We start from the raw sequence: 13880 nt of genomic DNA, 5'->3' as shown, positions 1-13880 counted from the left end.
TAATGGAAAATATTAGAATGAAATTTTATATTCAAAAACCTTGTGTTGATAAGTTGTTGTGTGCAAAGTTTCACGTTTATCACACCTTTAATTCCAGAGATATAAAAAGCCAAGCTTTACAATTTTTTTGTGCTGCAAATTTTTCGGACCAAGTTTGTTCCAAGTTTTCTTCATGGAAATCGCTCATTAAGATTTTATTATTATTTTATTTAATAGAGCGCAAAAAGTTGTACAAGATGGCCAAGTTTTGTTTCTCTCAACAAAATATTGCCGGAGATACAGTGTCTCAAAGTTGCCGAAATCTCGGAGTCATACCATAGAAGGCTGCAGTATGGGGACAAACAGATTACTATAGCTCAGCTAGTATTGCATCGGCGAACGTAAAACTTTACCAATGTTCACTGGGGACACGTATGAATGTTCACAGAAAATTTCATCTAAATCTGTGATGGTCGTGCAGGGACCACCAGACCACTTGACGTGGGATGACCCTCATGAGGAACTAACAAAAGCTTTCTGAAAAGCTAGATACATTATGTCAACTGGCTAACCTTTATCCAGATGTTTATTCACACCTTCAAAGAAATTAAGCAATTGGTGAGGCAAGACTTCCCTCGGCCGAACCCATGCTGACTCTGTCCCAATAAACCATGTTTTGTCTACATGATCTATAATTTTATTCTTTACAATGGTTTCCACTATTTTGCCCAGAACCGACGTCAGGCTTACCAGTCCATAAATTTCCCCTAGAGCCCTTTAACAACAACAAAAAAAATTGGCGTCACCTCCAATCTTCAGGTACTACGGACGATTTTAATGACAAGTTGCATATTACTAACAGCAGATCAGCAATTTCATGCATGAATTAAGTACACTTGGATATATGCCGTCCGGTCCAGGTTATTTACTATTCTGTCAATTTGGCTCAGTACATCTTCCATGTTCACAGATATTTCTTTCGATTCCTTCACATCATCACCCTTGAAAACCATTTCTGGTACTGGCAGATCTCTTACATCTTCTTCCGTAAAGACAGAAGCAAAGAATTCATTCAGTATCTCCGCTATGGCCTTGTCCTCCCTGAGCGCTCCCCCTTTTGCTCCTTCGTGATCTAATGGTCCCACAGATTCTGATGTACCTGAAAAAGTTGTTACTGTGAGTTTTAGCCTCTGCAACAGGATTCAGTTCATATGGTCTTTTACCATTCTTTATTAATGCGTTGCATCTGACTTGCCAGTGCCATGTTGCTTCTTGCTTTCTTTGTTTGGGTCCTTTTTCCATGGACAATCTTTTGGCTGTAATGGCCTCTTTTACTTCACCTTTTAAACATGCAGTCTGACATTTTCTCATCTTTCCACCTTTGAAAATAGGTGGAATGCATCTGGACTGGGCTTCTAAGATGGTATTTTTTTTAATAGCGTCCACGCCTGATTTAGTGTCCAAACCTTTGCAGGCGATCCTTTTATAGTTTCTTTTTAACCATTTTCCTCATTTTATTATAGTCACCCTTTCAAAAATTAAATGCAGCTACGGTAGGTTTCTTTTGCGTTTCATCCCAGATAGCAGCTCAAACTTGATCATGTTATCATCACCATTTCCCAGGGGACCCAACACCTCCACCTCTCACACTATGCCCTGCACGCCACCAAGGACCAGATCCAAAATGGCTCCCCCTCTCATTGGTTCCTGGACCGGCTGCTCAAAGAAGTAGTCGTTTAATACATCTAGAAATTTTATCTCCCTGACACTCCCTAATGTAACATTTATCCAGTCAATATCAGGGTAATTGAAATCACCATTATAGCATTGTCCAATTTGTCAGCTTTCCCAATCTCCGTAAACATTTCTTCATCTGTCTGTTCATTCTGTCCCAGCGGATGGTAATATAGCCCTACAAGAATACTCCTTCCCTTCACAAGTGGAATTTCTATCCAAAATTGATTCCATGCTCCTGTGTCATGTGAAAGGTTTATTTTATTCGACTCAATTCCCTCTTTAACATATAGCAACCCCCCCTCTAATTTGATCCTATCATTGCAATACAATTTGTACCCTGTTAACAGTGTCCCATTGATTGTTCTCTTTCCACCAAGTCCCTGAGATACCTATTATATCTACCTCATCATTTAGTGCTATATAGTGTAACTTTCCCTCTAATTTTTTAGGCTTCTAGCATTTGTATACAGGCACTTCAAATTGTGTTTTTTTCCTTTTATCTACAAACTGCTCAGAAGTTGAAGGGGATAATTTGCATCCTTTATCCTGCTCTCTAATTAAGCACATCTGGCTTACTTTAAGCATTGTTGAAACCTCTCTACTGGGATTCCCTAATGTCCTGTTTCAATAGTAGCCTTCAAGGATACTCTACACCGAACCATGCGCTCTGGTTTTGTGCAAGGCCGAAACATCACTAAGAACATGAGAAAGATTTTAACTACTCTAGAGTTGGCAGCCAATCAAGAAGATCCCTCAGTGCGGATCAGTTTTAATGCTGAAAAGGCCTTTGACAGGGTGGTGTGAGATTTTCTGTTTTGGGTATTGGATGTTTATGGTATACAGGGGTTTTTTCAAGAAGCGATTCGGGCTTTGTATTATTCTCAGGCTCAAGTGTGGGTGAATGGAATGCTTTCTGCCCCTTTTTCAATATCGTGTTACTAGACAGGGCTGCCTGTTCTCACCACTTTTGTTTCTTACTTTGGACACCCTCCTTTGTGACACACAGAGGAATCCCGACATACAAGGCTTTCAATTAGGTACAGACACCTTTAAAATAATAGCATTTGCTGATGACATCTTGGCTGACGTGATTAATCCCCAAGTTTCAATAGGGGCTTTGTTAGAATGAATAACTGAATTTGGAGATTTTTCGGACTTCAAGTTAAATCTTGACAAATCAGAGGAGTTGCAGAGGACAGGGGACCAAAGTGGAGCCTGCCGGGGACATTATCCGTTGAAGTGGGCTGGCGAATCTTTTCACTACTAGGGGGTGTTGTTGATTATGGAGACTTCAAAACTATATCATCTGAATGTTGATAGGTTGTTAAAAGACACCAAGCTTCATTTATCTTTCTCCTTAAGGCGCAGGATAAATCTCTATAAAAATATTTTCCCTCACTGGTTTTATGTCTTGCAGGTCTTACCATTGCGCCTTTTGTGGAAAGATCTTCAAGTGCTTAATAGGATGTGTAGAAAATTTGGGGGGGGGGGGGGGGGGGGAAGAAATCGAAAATGCATCTATAATATCTTTATGATTCATGGCCACAAGGAGGTCTAGGTTTAACTTGTCTTAGGCGCTATAATCAGGCTAGTCTTCTGCGGCACCTTAGGGATTGGTTATTTGGTACTGAGCAGTTTACGCCTATGCAATGGGCGCAGGAATTGCTTACACCTTGGCATTTGAATTTTCTCTTGCATGTCCAGACAAAATAAAATTTGCCACGTACATCATAGGAGTGTATTGCTGTAGCCACTGCGAGGCGCTTGGCGGGCTCTCCTGAAGTATTGGAATCAGAACCCGAACATAAGTGATTTATTACCCTGTTCGGGTAATGCTGATATTCCACCGGAACACAGACAATTTAAGAGATGGTCGGATATGGTTCTGATTGAGTATTTTCTCAATGAGGAAGGTGCCTTATTCCTTTCCGGATCTACAGGAGCGGCTTTCCCTGCTGCACACAGATTTTGCATATCAGCAGCTGCATCACTATTATACTATTTTAGATCATGGAAAGGTACAAAAGAGGTTGGGTCTGAAACTTCGAGATTTTTTGCAAGGAGATGCTTTTGGCCAGGTCTCCGTATCCGGTTTACATTGAGCTCTGATTTCTCTTCTCCCTCCACAAGAGTATGGCCCTCTTAAGGAGGCTTGGAGTAGGGACCTTGGGTACGAATTGAAGGGGGTGAATTTTCAAAAACTGCTCAAAGCTATTCCAAAGCAGGTTGGAAATGCTGAACTTCAGGAGTGTCAATATCGAATAGTACACAGGGCATATATATCACAACATCAGCCTGCTAGAACAGGCTGGGCATCAGCTAATCAGTTCCCCCAAATGTCAGCGGGGGACACCACCTTCTTTCATGCCTTTTGGCAATGTAGTGGCATTCAAGCATTTTGGAGGTCGATCCACTGAGTAGTCTTTTCCTGGAAGGGAGTCCTACTGAATAATGGGAGACACATGGGATCTCAGATAAAAATTTGCAATTACTATTGTGCAAAGCTTAAGCACTGGGGAAGAAGTGCATATTTATTTATTTTATTGAAGCATTGGATGCAGGAGGAACTTCCCTCTTTTTAGTACTGGAGAAATAGATTGCATGCTTGTATGTTATGGGGAGGCAAGGGCTGTTAGGTATTCCCCAAAAGGAAAAAGGGCTTTTGTGTCTATCTGGAACTGTTACTTACAAATAAAATCTCCCAAAGCAAGAAGTGCAGTGTTAAACAGGTTTCAGAATGTGCCTTAAGTTGGTACTGATATAATAGGGGATGTCTTGGGGTTCTCTGCTTGAGTAGAAGAGGGAGGATTGGGAATACTGGACATTATCTTTTCAAAGATGGCCTGGGGTCATAAGAGCCCAGACACCGGGCCATCTCAATGTATGTTTAAGATTTGGGATAAGGTAGGTTTTGATGGGGGGGGGGGGGAGGAATAATCTTGCATATTTTAGTTAAATTTAAAAGGAATTATGGTACTGAGGAGGGAGGATGGGGGAGTCTTCGTATAAAATAAAAAAGGGATCATGTGTTATTCAGTTTTTGCTATAAAGATGTTTCTGCTTAATATTACATTAAGCTTGATTGCTGTTACGCCAGATTTCTGTTATCGCTTGATGATTGTGTCTAGATTTGTTATTTTGTTGTTAAATGTTGGCTTTGTTTGATCCTGAATAAAGATCATTAAAACCTTAAAAAGGGGCAAATGACCATGAAAAAGGGTGGGGGAAAAAATCCCAACTGAAGCTCAAGCCTAAGTGGGCCTTGTGAGCACAAAAAAAATTAAAAGTGTGGGGGGGAAGGAAGAGACACATACTACAACTATAAGGGAGGGAAGGAAAAAAATAAAAGACTCCCCAACAGATAAAACAAAATTAGACAAAAAATACCTAAAAGGCACAAAGAGCTCAAAAAGCAGCAAACGCACCAGATGCTGTGAGGCGCTCCAACAGCGCATTCTCTCCTGGTCACTGCTGCTGGTCCTGCACTCATGGCGAGCAAGAAGCACAGGTGAATTTGTAGCTGTGTGTGTGCTCTTAAAGCAATAATACACTGTAAAAGTGTTCCACACTGGGCAACGTTACCCATATGCGAGTATGACATGGCCTGCTTGTACTCGGAGGGGGAAAAAAAGTGCCACTAGACAACACCAAGGCAACATAAAATATAGGATCTAGTATGGCTGGATAGCAGGGACTTTTTTGAAAGGGAGGGGGGCAATATATATTTTTTTAATATGGGGGGAGGAGAGGTCGAGTCAGGATGGGCAGGCAGTGGAACAGATTAGACTATGACCAGAAGCTTTCTTTTTGTTACAAATTTTACTACCCTCCCTATCAGTGGCTGATCCAATACAGCCACTAACAGAAAGGACTATACCATTAGGCTTTCTGCATGGGCCACTCTCAGGCATATTTTCAAAGCACTTTGGGAGGCTAAGTTCCATAGGTTTCTATGGAACTTTGGAAGGCTAAGTGCTTTGAAAATATGCCTCTCTGTCATTTAATTAACTTCTGAAGTGCGCCCTTCTCTACATTGTGCGCCCAGTAACATGTCTGTACACTTTACGGTAATTGCGAGGTTCTGCTCGCGAGTCGCGACAACTTTATACACTGGCCCCTTCAGTGTGCCGTGCTTTCAAGGAAGTGCACGATTAATCTTTGATATAAACCTAGGCTGCTCCCACGGTCCTCCGTAGTCCGTAGCACACTACAGTCATGCTATTACCACCTGCAACGTTCCATATACTTAACAGTAAGATACAAAAAGAGGCCACTCCCTCCCTGGTGTAGAAAAGTTTAGGAGATAAAACCTCTTTTCTCTTTAATACCCCAACACAACTTCTGTCTCGAGTTCATCAAGTTGAATTAACATTGTATAATTAGTCATTTTCACTTTTCCAGTGGCCTGGAAATGTGGGATCACAGTAGGGGGCGGAGATCTAGTGGCTGCAGTGCCTACTAACCATTACCTCCCAGACACAAAAGGTTCTGCCTACTGCACAGTGCAGAAGCAGGCCCGCCACCCCTACCTTCAACACGCCTTCATCCTTCTTCGGGGTAATGTCCACCCCCTCCACAGTAATGGGCTGCTGCCCCTCAGTCTTTGTTTCCTCGGCGGTCATCTCTGTTCTCCACCCGTAACTCCAAACCCAGGAAGTACAGCACCCAACACGACGCGGTTCTCCACTCAGGCGTCCTGACACCGCAGCACTAACTAGTTAAGAAAATAGCTGCAGCTACCACCTCCTTTTCCGCACACGATTATGCAGTCGTAAGTCCCGCCCTGCCTTCACCCCGCTTGCCTTGAGATAGCCACGGCGCCGTGCGAATAGCTAGTAGGCAACCATTGCGCAGCGTCAGTTTAAAACCAGCCTGGGAAAGTGGAGGCGGGAGGAGAAGCTTCTGGAAGAGCCGGGAGGACGGGTAGCGTCTGGAGGGAGGGGTGTGGTGAGAGGGAGGGAACAAGTAGAGCCCGGGCACTGTTCTCAACGAGCGCGCTCGCCCACTGCTGCAACTGGGAAAGAAAAAAAAAAATCAGGACACCCCATTCTGTTTCCCAGTTTCTGCCAGTGAAGTGAATGAAGCCTTCCAGCTCCTCCGACTCCTATTTTAATCACTCAATGCCATGTCTAACGCAGCAGCAACCCAGTGCTGATGAGTAGAACTGAAAAAAATTTCATTCTTGAAGGCAAACCCCTTGCTCTTCCTCCAGGAAATACCGATCTCTGTACACTATAGTCTCATCACATTAAATTGTGAAACATTCTGCAACTGTCAAAATGTTGATCAGTATATTTGAATACTAGAGAAGGGAAAATTAGGTTCTTACCTTGATAATTTTCTTTCCTTTAGTCACAGCAGATTAATCCATTAACTGATGGGTTGTATCTGCCTACCAGCAGGTGGAGATAGAGAACACTGAAAGCACATGGTGTTCCTGGAGGCCCAGACCCCTCTGCCTTCAGTATATGAAATTTCCAAAGCAGAGTGAATAAGAAAGGCAATATTACATAAACTTTCCTCACAGAGAACAAACGCCCCTGAACCAGAGCAAAAACCAAACAAAACAGCATGTAGTAACTCTGATAGCTTGTCTTCAAGTACTCCTGATGAGGCACAATGTCTGTATGCAACATCTGTACAAAAACTAAAGTCAGACAGGGAGGGATCATGGATTCATCTGCTGTGACTAAAGGAAAGACAATTATCAAGGTAAGAACCTAATTTTCCCTTCCTTGTCATCAACTAATCCACCACTGAAAACCCACCGTCTACTATACCTAATAAATACCTTCCTTCTACTCTCTACTTCTTCCTTTAATTAATCTCCGCACAACAATTATTGTACCTTACATCCAGGACTAACTGTACTAACAAAACTATTTAAGCCACTTTGAGCCTGCAAATAGGTGGGAAAATGGGAAAATTAGGTTCTTACCATAATTTTCTTTCCTTTAGTCATAGCAGATGAAGCCATTACGTATCGGTTGTGTCCATCAACAAGCAGGGGGAGATAGAGAGCACTCAACTTTTCACAGTGCTCCATGGCCAGCTACCTCCACTGCCTCTTCAGTATTTGAAGCTTCCAAAGCAGTATGGCAAACCGCAATGGGAATAACATGAACTTTCCTCACAGCGAACGATGGCCCCTTAACAAGGGCATAAACTCAAAAAAAGGAGGGAATGAACTCATCCTCCTGGAGGGAATAAACATCCTCCCAAAACATGAACTGGAGGGAATGAACTCATCCTCCTATAACTGTAACAAGAATCCTGAAGACTGTTTTCCGACTCCCCAAGGAAGGAATATAACTTCAGGAAACAAGAACAACAACTAAAATCAGAATCACTGCAATACAGACAATCATACAGGGAGGGCTCATGGCTTCATCTGCTATTTTTTATTTATTTTTGTTACATTTGTACCCCGCGCTTTCCCACTCATGGCAGGCTCAATGCGGCAGGCAATGGAGGGTTAAGTGACTTGCCCAGAGTCACAAGGAGCTGCCTGTGCCAGGAATCGAACTCAGTTCCCCAGGACCAAAGTCCACCACCCTAACCACTAGGCCACTCCTATGACTAAAGGAAAGAAAATTATCATGGTAAGAACCTAATTTTACCTTCCTTGTCATCAAGCAGATTAAGCCATTATGTATGGGATGTAACAAAGCAGTCCCTAAATAGGGTGGGAACAAGCCACACCACGCGCTAGCACCTGTGCTCCAAAACGCGCATCCCTCCTGGCAGCCACATCCAGCTTGTAATGTTGGGCGAACGAGAGCTTAGAAGCCCATGTTGCAGCACTGCAAATCTCATGAAGAGATAGTGCTCCAGTTTCCGCCCAGGAAGAGGAAATCTCTCTTGTGGAATGTGCCTTAAAGGCTTTAGGCAGAGCCCGGCCAGACAGCAGATATGCTGAAAAGATAGCTTCTTTGAGCCAATGGGCAATAGTGGCTTTAGACGCTGAAGACCCTCTGCGAGGACCTGCAAACAGCACAAAAAGATGATCAGAGGTCCTGAAAGAATTTGTAATTCACAGATACTGCAACAGAGTCCTGCGCACATCCAAAAGGTGCAACTGCCCAAATGAATCTGGAAACTCCTCCTCAACAAAGGAGGGAAGAAAAACAGGCTGGTTTAGGTGAAACACTGAAACCACCTTAGACATGAAGGAAGGCACGGTCCGAACTGTGACCCCTGTCTCTGAGAATTGTAGAAAAGGGTCTCTACAGGACAGCGCCTGGAGCCCTGACACCCGTCTCGCCGAGGTAATGGCCACTAAAAAGACGGCCTTCAGTGTCAAATCTTTCTCTGAAGCACGCCGAAGCGGTTCAAAGGGAGCCCCTGAAGGACCTTCAATACTAACCCCAGGTTCCAAGCTGGACAAGGTGCCCGCACGGGAGGACGGAGCTGAAGCACCCCTCTAAGAAACCGTGCCACATCTGGATGAGCAGCTAAGGACACGCCTTTAACCTTGCCACGCAGGGAGGCCAATGCTGCCACTTGCACCCACAGGGAATTATAGGCCAAGCCTTTGTGTACACCATCCTGCAAAAAGTACAGAATCGGCGAGACAGGAGCCCGCAACGGAGAAAGCGCTCTTGAAACACACCAGACTTCAAACTGGCGCCAAATCCTGGCATAAGCCACAGAAGTAGAGCGCTTACGGGCCTGCAGGAGAGTGGAAATTACCTTATTTGAGTAGCCTTTATCTCTCAATTGCGCCCTCTCAATCGCCGTGCCATAAGACCAAAGCGGCAGACGTCCTCCATGGCCACCGGACCCTGTGACAACAGGTGCAAAACCAGAGGTAACGGAAAGGGAGCCTCCAACAGCATCTGTCGGAGGTCCGCATACCAAGGCCTCCTGGGCCAATCCGGGGCGATGAGCACCACTTCTCCTGGATGCAGCCGAATCCGCAGGCGCACTCGCCCTATCAAGGGCCACGGAGGGAAGACATACAGCAAGCCCAGGGGCCAGGGTTGAGCCAAGGCATCCCACCCGGCAGAGCGAGGATCCCTCCGTCTGCTCAAGAAGCACGGGACTTTGGCATTGGAACTGGTCGCCATAAGATCCATCACTGGCTTGCCCCATTTGGCACATATCTGCAGGAATACATCGTCTGCTAGTTCCCACTCCGCTGGATCGATCTGATGCCTGCTTAGATAGTCGGCTGACCTGCAATGTGAGCTGCTGACAGGGACTGTAGATGCAGCTCGGCCCAGTGGCAAATTTGTTCGGCCTGCGCAGCTAGAGCTCTGCACTGAGTGCCGCCTTGTCAATTAATGTAGGCCACTGCTGTCGTGTTGTCTGACATCACTCGGACAGCCAATCCTTCCAGGGTCACTTGAAAGGCCAGAAGAGCCAGAAACACCGCTTTCAACTCCAGGCGGTTGATAGACCACTCCGACTCGTCGGGCGTCCACAGACCCTGGGCATGCTTCCCCTGGCAATGTGCGCCCCAGCCCTTCAGGCTGGCATCTGTCACCACTAGGCACCAATCGGGGAGCGCCAGCGGCATTCCCCGCCGCAACATGCTGTCCGAGAGCCACCACTCCATACTGAGGCGGGCCGCAGGGAGCCAAGAAAGTCTGCACTGATAATCCTGAGATACTGGAGACCATCGTTGAAGTAGAGAATACTGTAGGTGCGCTCTTGCCCATGGCACCACTTCCAAGGTGGCCGTTATCGATCCCAACAGCTGGATAATGTCCCAAGCTCGCGGGCGGGGCATCCTCAGGAGCAGACCGACCTGATTCTGAAGCTTGCACCGCCTTTGCTCGGGAAGAAACACATAGCCCGAGGCTGTGTCCAACCTGGCCCCCAAATATTCTAGAGATTGCGAGGGGGTCAGGTAACTTTTGGCCATATTGACGACCCAGCCCAGAGATTGAAGGACTGAAACCACTCTGGCTGTAGCTAGATGACTCTCTTTTTCTGAGTCTGCTCTGATGAGCCAGTCGTCTAGGTAAGGGTGAACCCGGATACCCTCTGGCCTGAGAAAGGCAGCTAATACCACCATTACCTTGGAGAAGGTTCAGGGAGCTGTGGCAAGGCCCGAAACTGGAAATGTTTTCCCAACACCGCAAACCGCAGAAACTTCTGGTGCGGGGGCCAAATTGGTATGTGCAAGTAAGCTTCTTTCAGGTCCAGAGACGTAAGAAACTCTCCTGGCTGTACCGCCGCAATGACGGAGCGCAGAGTTTCCATGTGAAAATGCCGCACTCTTAAAGTCATGCAAAGGAAAAGCTCGAGCAGGCTTTCTGGTACTAGCCATCCTTGGATTAACAGAGGACGCTGTGCCACTCCCAGGAACCTCAATCGAGAGGGCTTGTAAGGCATCTGAAATAAGCGCTGGCAGCTCCTCGCGGCGGAAAATCCTCACCGCAGACGGATCATCAGGCTCCTGTGGCAATTCTGCACCCGACTCTGGCTCCTCAGCCCAAGAAGTTCTGCCAGACCCCTCAGAATTCTCATAGCCCGACCATGGGGGGGGGGGGGGAGTGGGGTGCGCCACACTCAGAAGGGCAATTAGCCCCTCTGCGTTTATCAGGAGGATAAGAAACAGGCCAAGCCAACTGCAAAAGGCCAGGATCCAGCGGGGGGGGGGGGGGGGGGGCAGGCAGAGGGTCCGAAGATCCCTGTGGAAGAGCTCTTTTAAGCATGTACGCCCTATGCAGCATTAAAACAAAATCAGGGGAGAAAACCGCTCCCTGACCACCCGGATCCTGCCCAGGGCTATCAGCTCTATTATTAGCCTCACTCAGAGGACCCCTCCCCCCCCCCCCGGATTCAGGGCTCTCCGTTGCAACGGGGACCGTGCCATGTGGAAAATCCAAAATGGCGTCAGCTGCCAGCTCAGACCGCAAAAGATCGCCGCTCGCCATGCTTGGGCCGGCTCTACCGTCTGTACAGCACGAATTACAGAGCCCCGCTGCTGATTTGCGCTTGCCACATTTAGAACAGTGCTTTACAGTCTCCGCAGCAATCGCCGAAGACGGCGGTAAAATTCAAAAATGGCGGTTCGCACCAAAACATCCCGATCGCGGGCCCACCCCGGAGGAGTCAGAAAACACTCTTACCTCACTAGACCAAGTATCACAGCTCCGGTCCTGCAGAAGAATCTCAATAAAAAAAAAACTCTATTCCAAGATCGCTGCGCTAAAGTGCAACGCGACTTTTATTATTTATTTATTTATTTTTAACGCTGTGAGGAAAGCAGAGGTAAAAGAGGTAAATAAAATCAGTCTGGAGGCTCAGATAAGAGGGAAAGGTGAACCAATGTGCCTGCATCCACTGAGTGGGAAAGGACAGGGAAAAGCAAGCTAATATGTCCACATCCACGGGGGCATGGGTAAGGCAGGGAAAGGGCTGACCTATGTGCCTTCAAAGTGAAGCTGCTATAGCCTCTAACACCCCGGCTAACAACTGGCAAGCCAGGAGCCACCCCAGGCAGATTTTTGATGGAGCTCGAAGAAGCTGCAGCCACCCTGCTTGGGGAGATAGAGAATACTGAAGAGGCAGTGGAGCTAGCTGGCCATGAGGCACTGTGAAAAGTTGAGTGCTCTCTATCTCCCCCTGCTGGTTGATGGACACAACCCATACGTAATGGCTTCATCTGCTTGATGACAAGATAAAACATTTTTAGGTATAAGAAGCCAGCAAAAAAATCGGTTGGACCGCTAGATGACCGAGGAGTAAAAGGGGCACTCAGGGAAGACAAGGCCATAGTGGAGAGATTAAATAATTCTTTGCTTCAGTCTTCACCAAGGAAGATGTGGAAGAGATATCGGTGCCAGAAATGGTATTCAGTGCTAAGAGAAGCAGAATCAAATCTCTGTAAACTTGTAATGGGGCAATTTGACAATTTGAAGAGTAGCAAATCCCTTCTTTTCTTTTACCCTCTCTCTCTTATACTTCTAAGACATTGATTGTTTGTTCGCTGACTTGTTGTGTGTTTATATAGACTGTTGTAAGCCACATTGGGCCTGCCCATGGGTGGGAAATTGTGGGATATAAATGCTGTAAATAAATAAATAAATATAATTGAAAAATTAACTTGCAGAACTATTGTTAGTAATATGTAATATATCTTTAAAATCAAGCAAGGTACCAGAATATTGGAGGGTGGCCAATGTAGCATCAGTTAAAAAAAAAAAAAAGGGTTCCAGAGGTGATCTGGGAAATTACAGACCAGTGAGACTGATCACGAGCAAAATGGTAGAGACTATTATAAAGATCAAAATTACAGAGCATATACATAAGCATGGATTAATGAAAGACAGCCAACATGGATTTAGTGAAGGGAAATCTTAAGAATAGACTAATGGCCATCTAGCCCAGTATTCTGTTTACCAAACAGTGGCCAAGCCAGGTCACAAGTACCTGGCAGAAACCCAAATCGTGGCAACATTCCATACTACAAATCCCAAGGTAAGCAGTTGCTTTCCCATGTCTGTCTCAATAGCAGACTATGGACTTTTCCTCCATGAATTTGTCCAAACCTTTTTTAAACCCAGATACACTAACCGCTCTTATCACATCCTCCAGCAAAGAGTTCCAGAGCTTAACTATTTGTTAAGTGAAAACAAATTTCCTCCTGTTTGTTTTAAAAGTAGTTCCAGACTTTGTCATGTGACACAGAAGCATCCGCCCACAAAAGTGTTGCCCCTAAAGAATTCTTTTGCTCCATTACAGCACTGTGATGTTCCTGAAAATAGAACTGAGGCAGAGGAAAAAGCAATGAAGTTGGAACAAAAAGATATGAAGGTACCCAAAGTGAAAAGACACCCCCGAATCACTAATGTTGAAACACATACCAGGAAATATAGATGGTAAGCGATGGCCACAACTGCTCGTAGTCTAAGCAATAAAGTTCATGACCTTCAAACCCTGATGTTGGAGGCAGACTTAGATGTTACAATCACAGAGACGTGGATCAATGGTTCTCATGAATGGGATGCAAACATACCAGGCTATAATCTATTTAGGAAGGATAGAGAGGGTCGTAAAGGTGGAAGAGTAGCTCTATATGTGAAAAATGAGATCGCAGCGACTGAAATGACAGGGACCTGGGGAAAGGAAGAAGCAATATGGATCACCTTAAAGAAAGATGATAGAACCTCTGTCCACGTGGGTGTTGTTTACAGACCTCCGACACAATT

The 13880-nt window shown here is 45.5% G+C and overlaps 1 protein-coding gene across 2 annotated transcripts in view; it reads right to left on the bottom strand.

Moving 5' to 3' along the window:
* FKBP4 (FKBP prolyl isomerase 4) overlaps positions 1-6622 on the bottom strand; it is a 159853-nt gene extending 153231 nt beyond the window's left edge. Inside the window, exon 1 of one of the 2 annotated variants that reach the window (XM_030214573.1) lies at positions 6246-6622. In XM_030214573.1, the coding sequence (XP_030070433.1) occupies positions 6246-6338 (93 nt within the window). In that variant the 5' untranslated portion in view covers positions 6339-6622. The remainder of the gene's footprint in view (positions 1-6245) is intronic. The other variant, XM_030214574.1, reaches the window with a different exon arrangement.
* Between the last annotated feature and the right edge of the window lie 7258 nt (positions 6623-13880).

The sequence above is a fragment of the Microcaecilia unicolor genome, chromosome 9, assembly GCF_901765095.1.
Source record: "Microcaecilia unicolor chromosome 9, aMicUni1.1, whole genome shotgun sequence".
In the NCBI taxonomy this organism is placed as follows: domain Eukaryota; kingdom Metazoa; phylum Chordata; class Amphibia; order Gymnophiona; family Siphonopidae; genus Microcaecilia; species Microcaecilia unicolor.
Note: the sequence above shows the minus strand (reverse complement) of the source record. Positions and strands in the feature narration are given on the sequence as shown.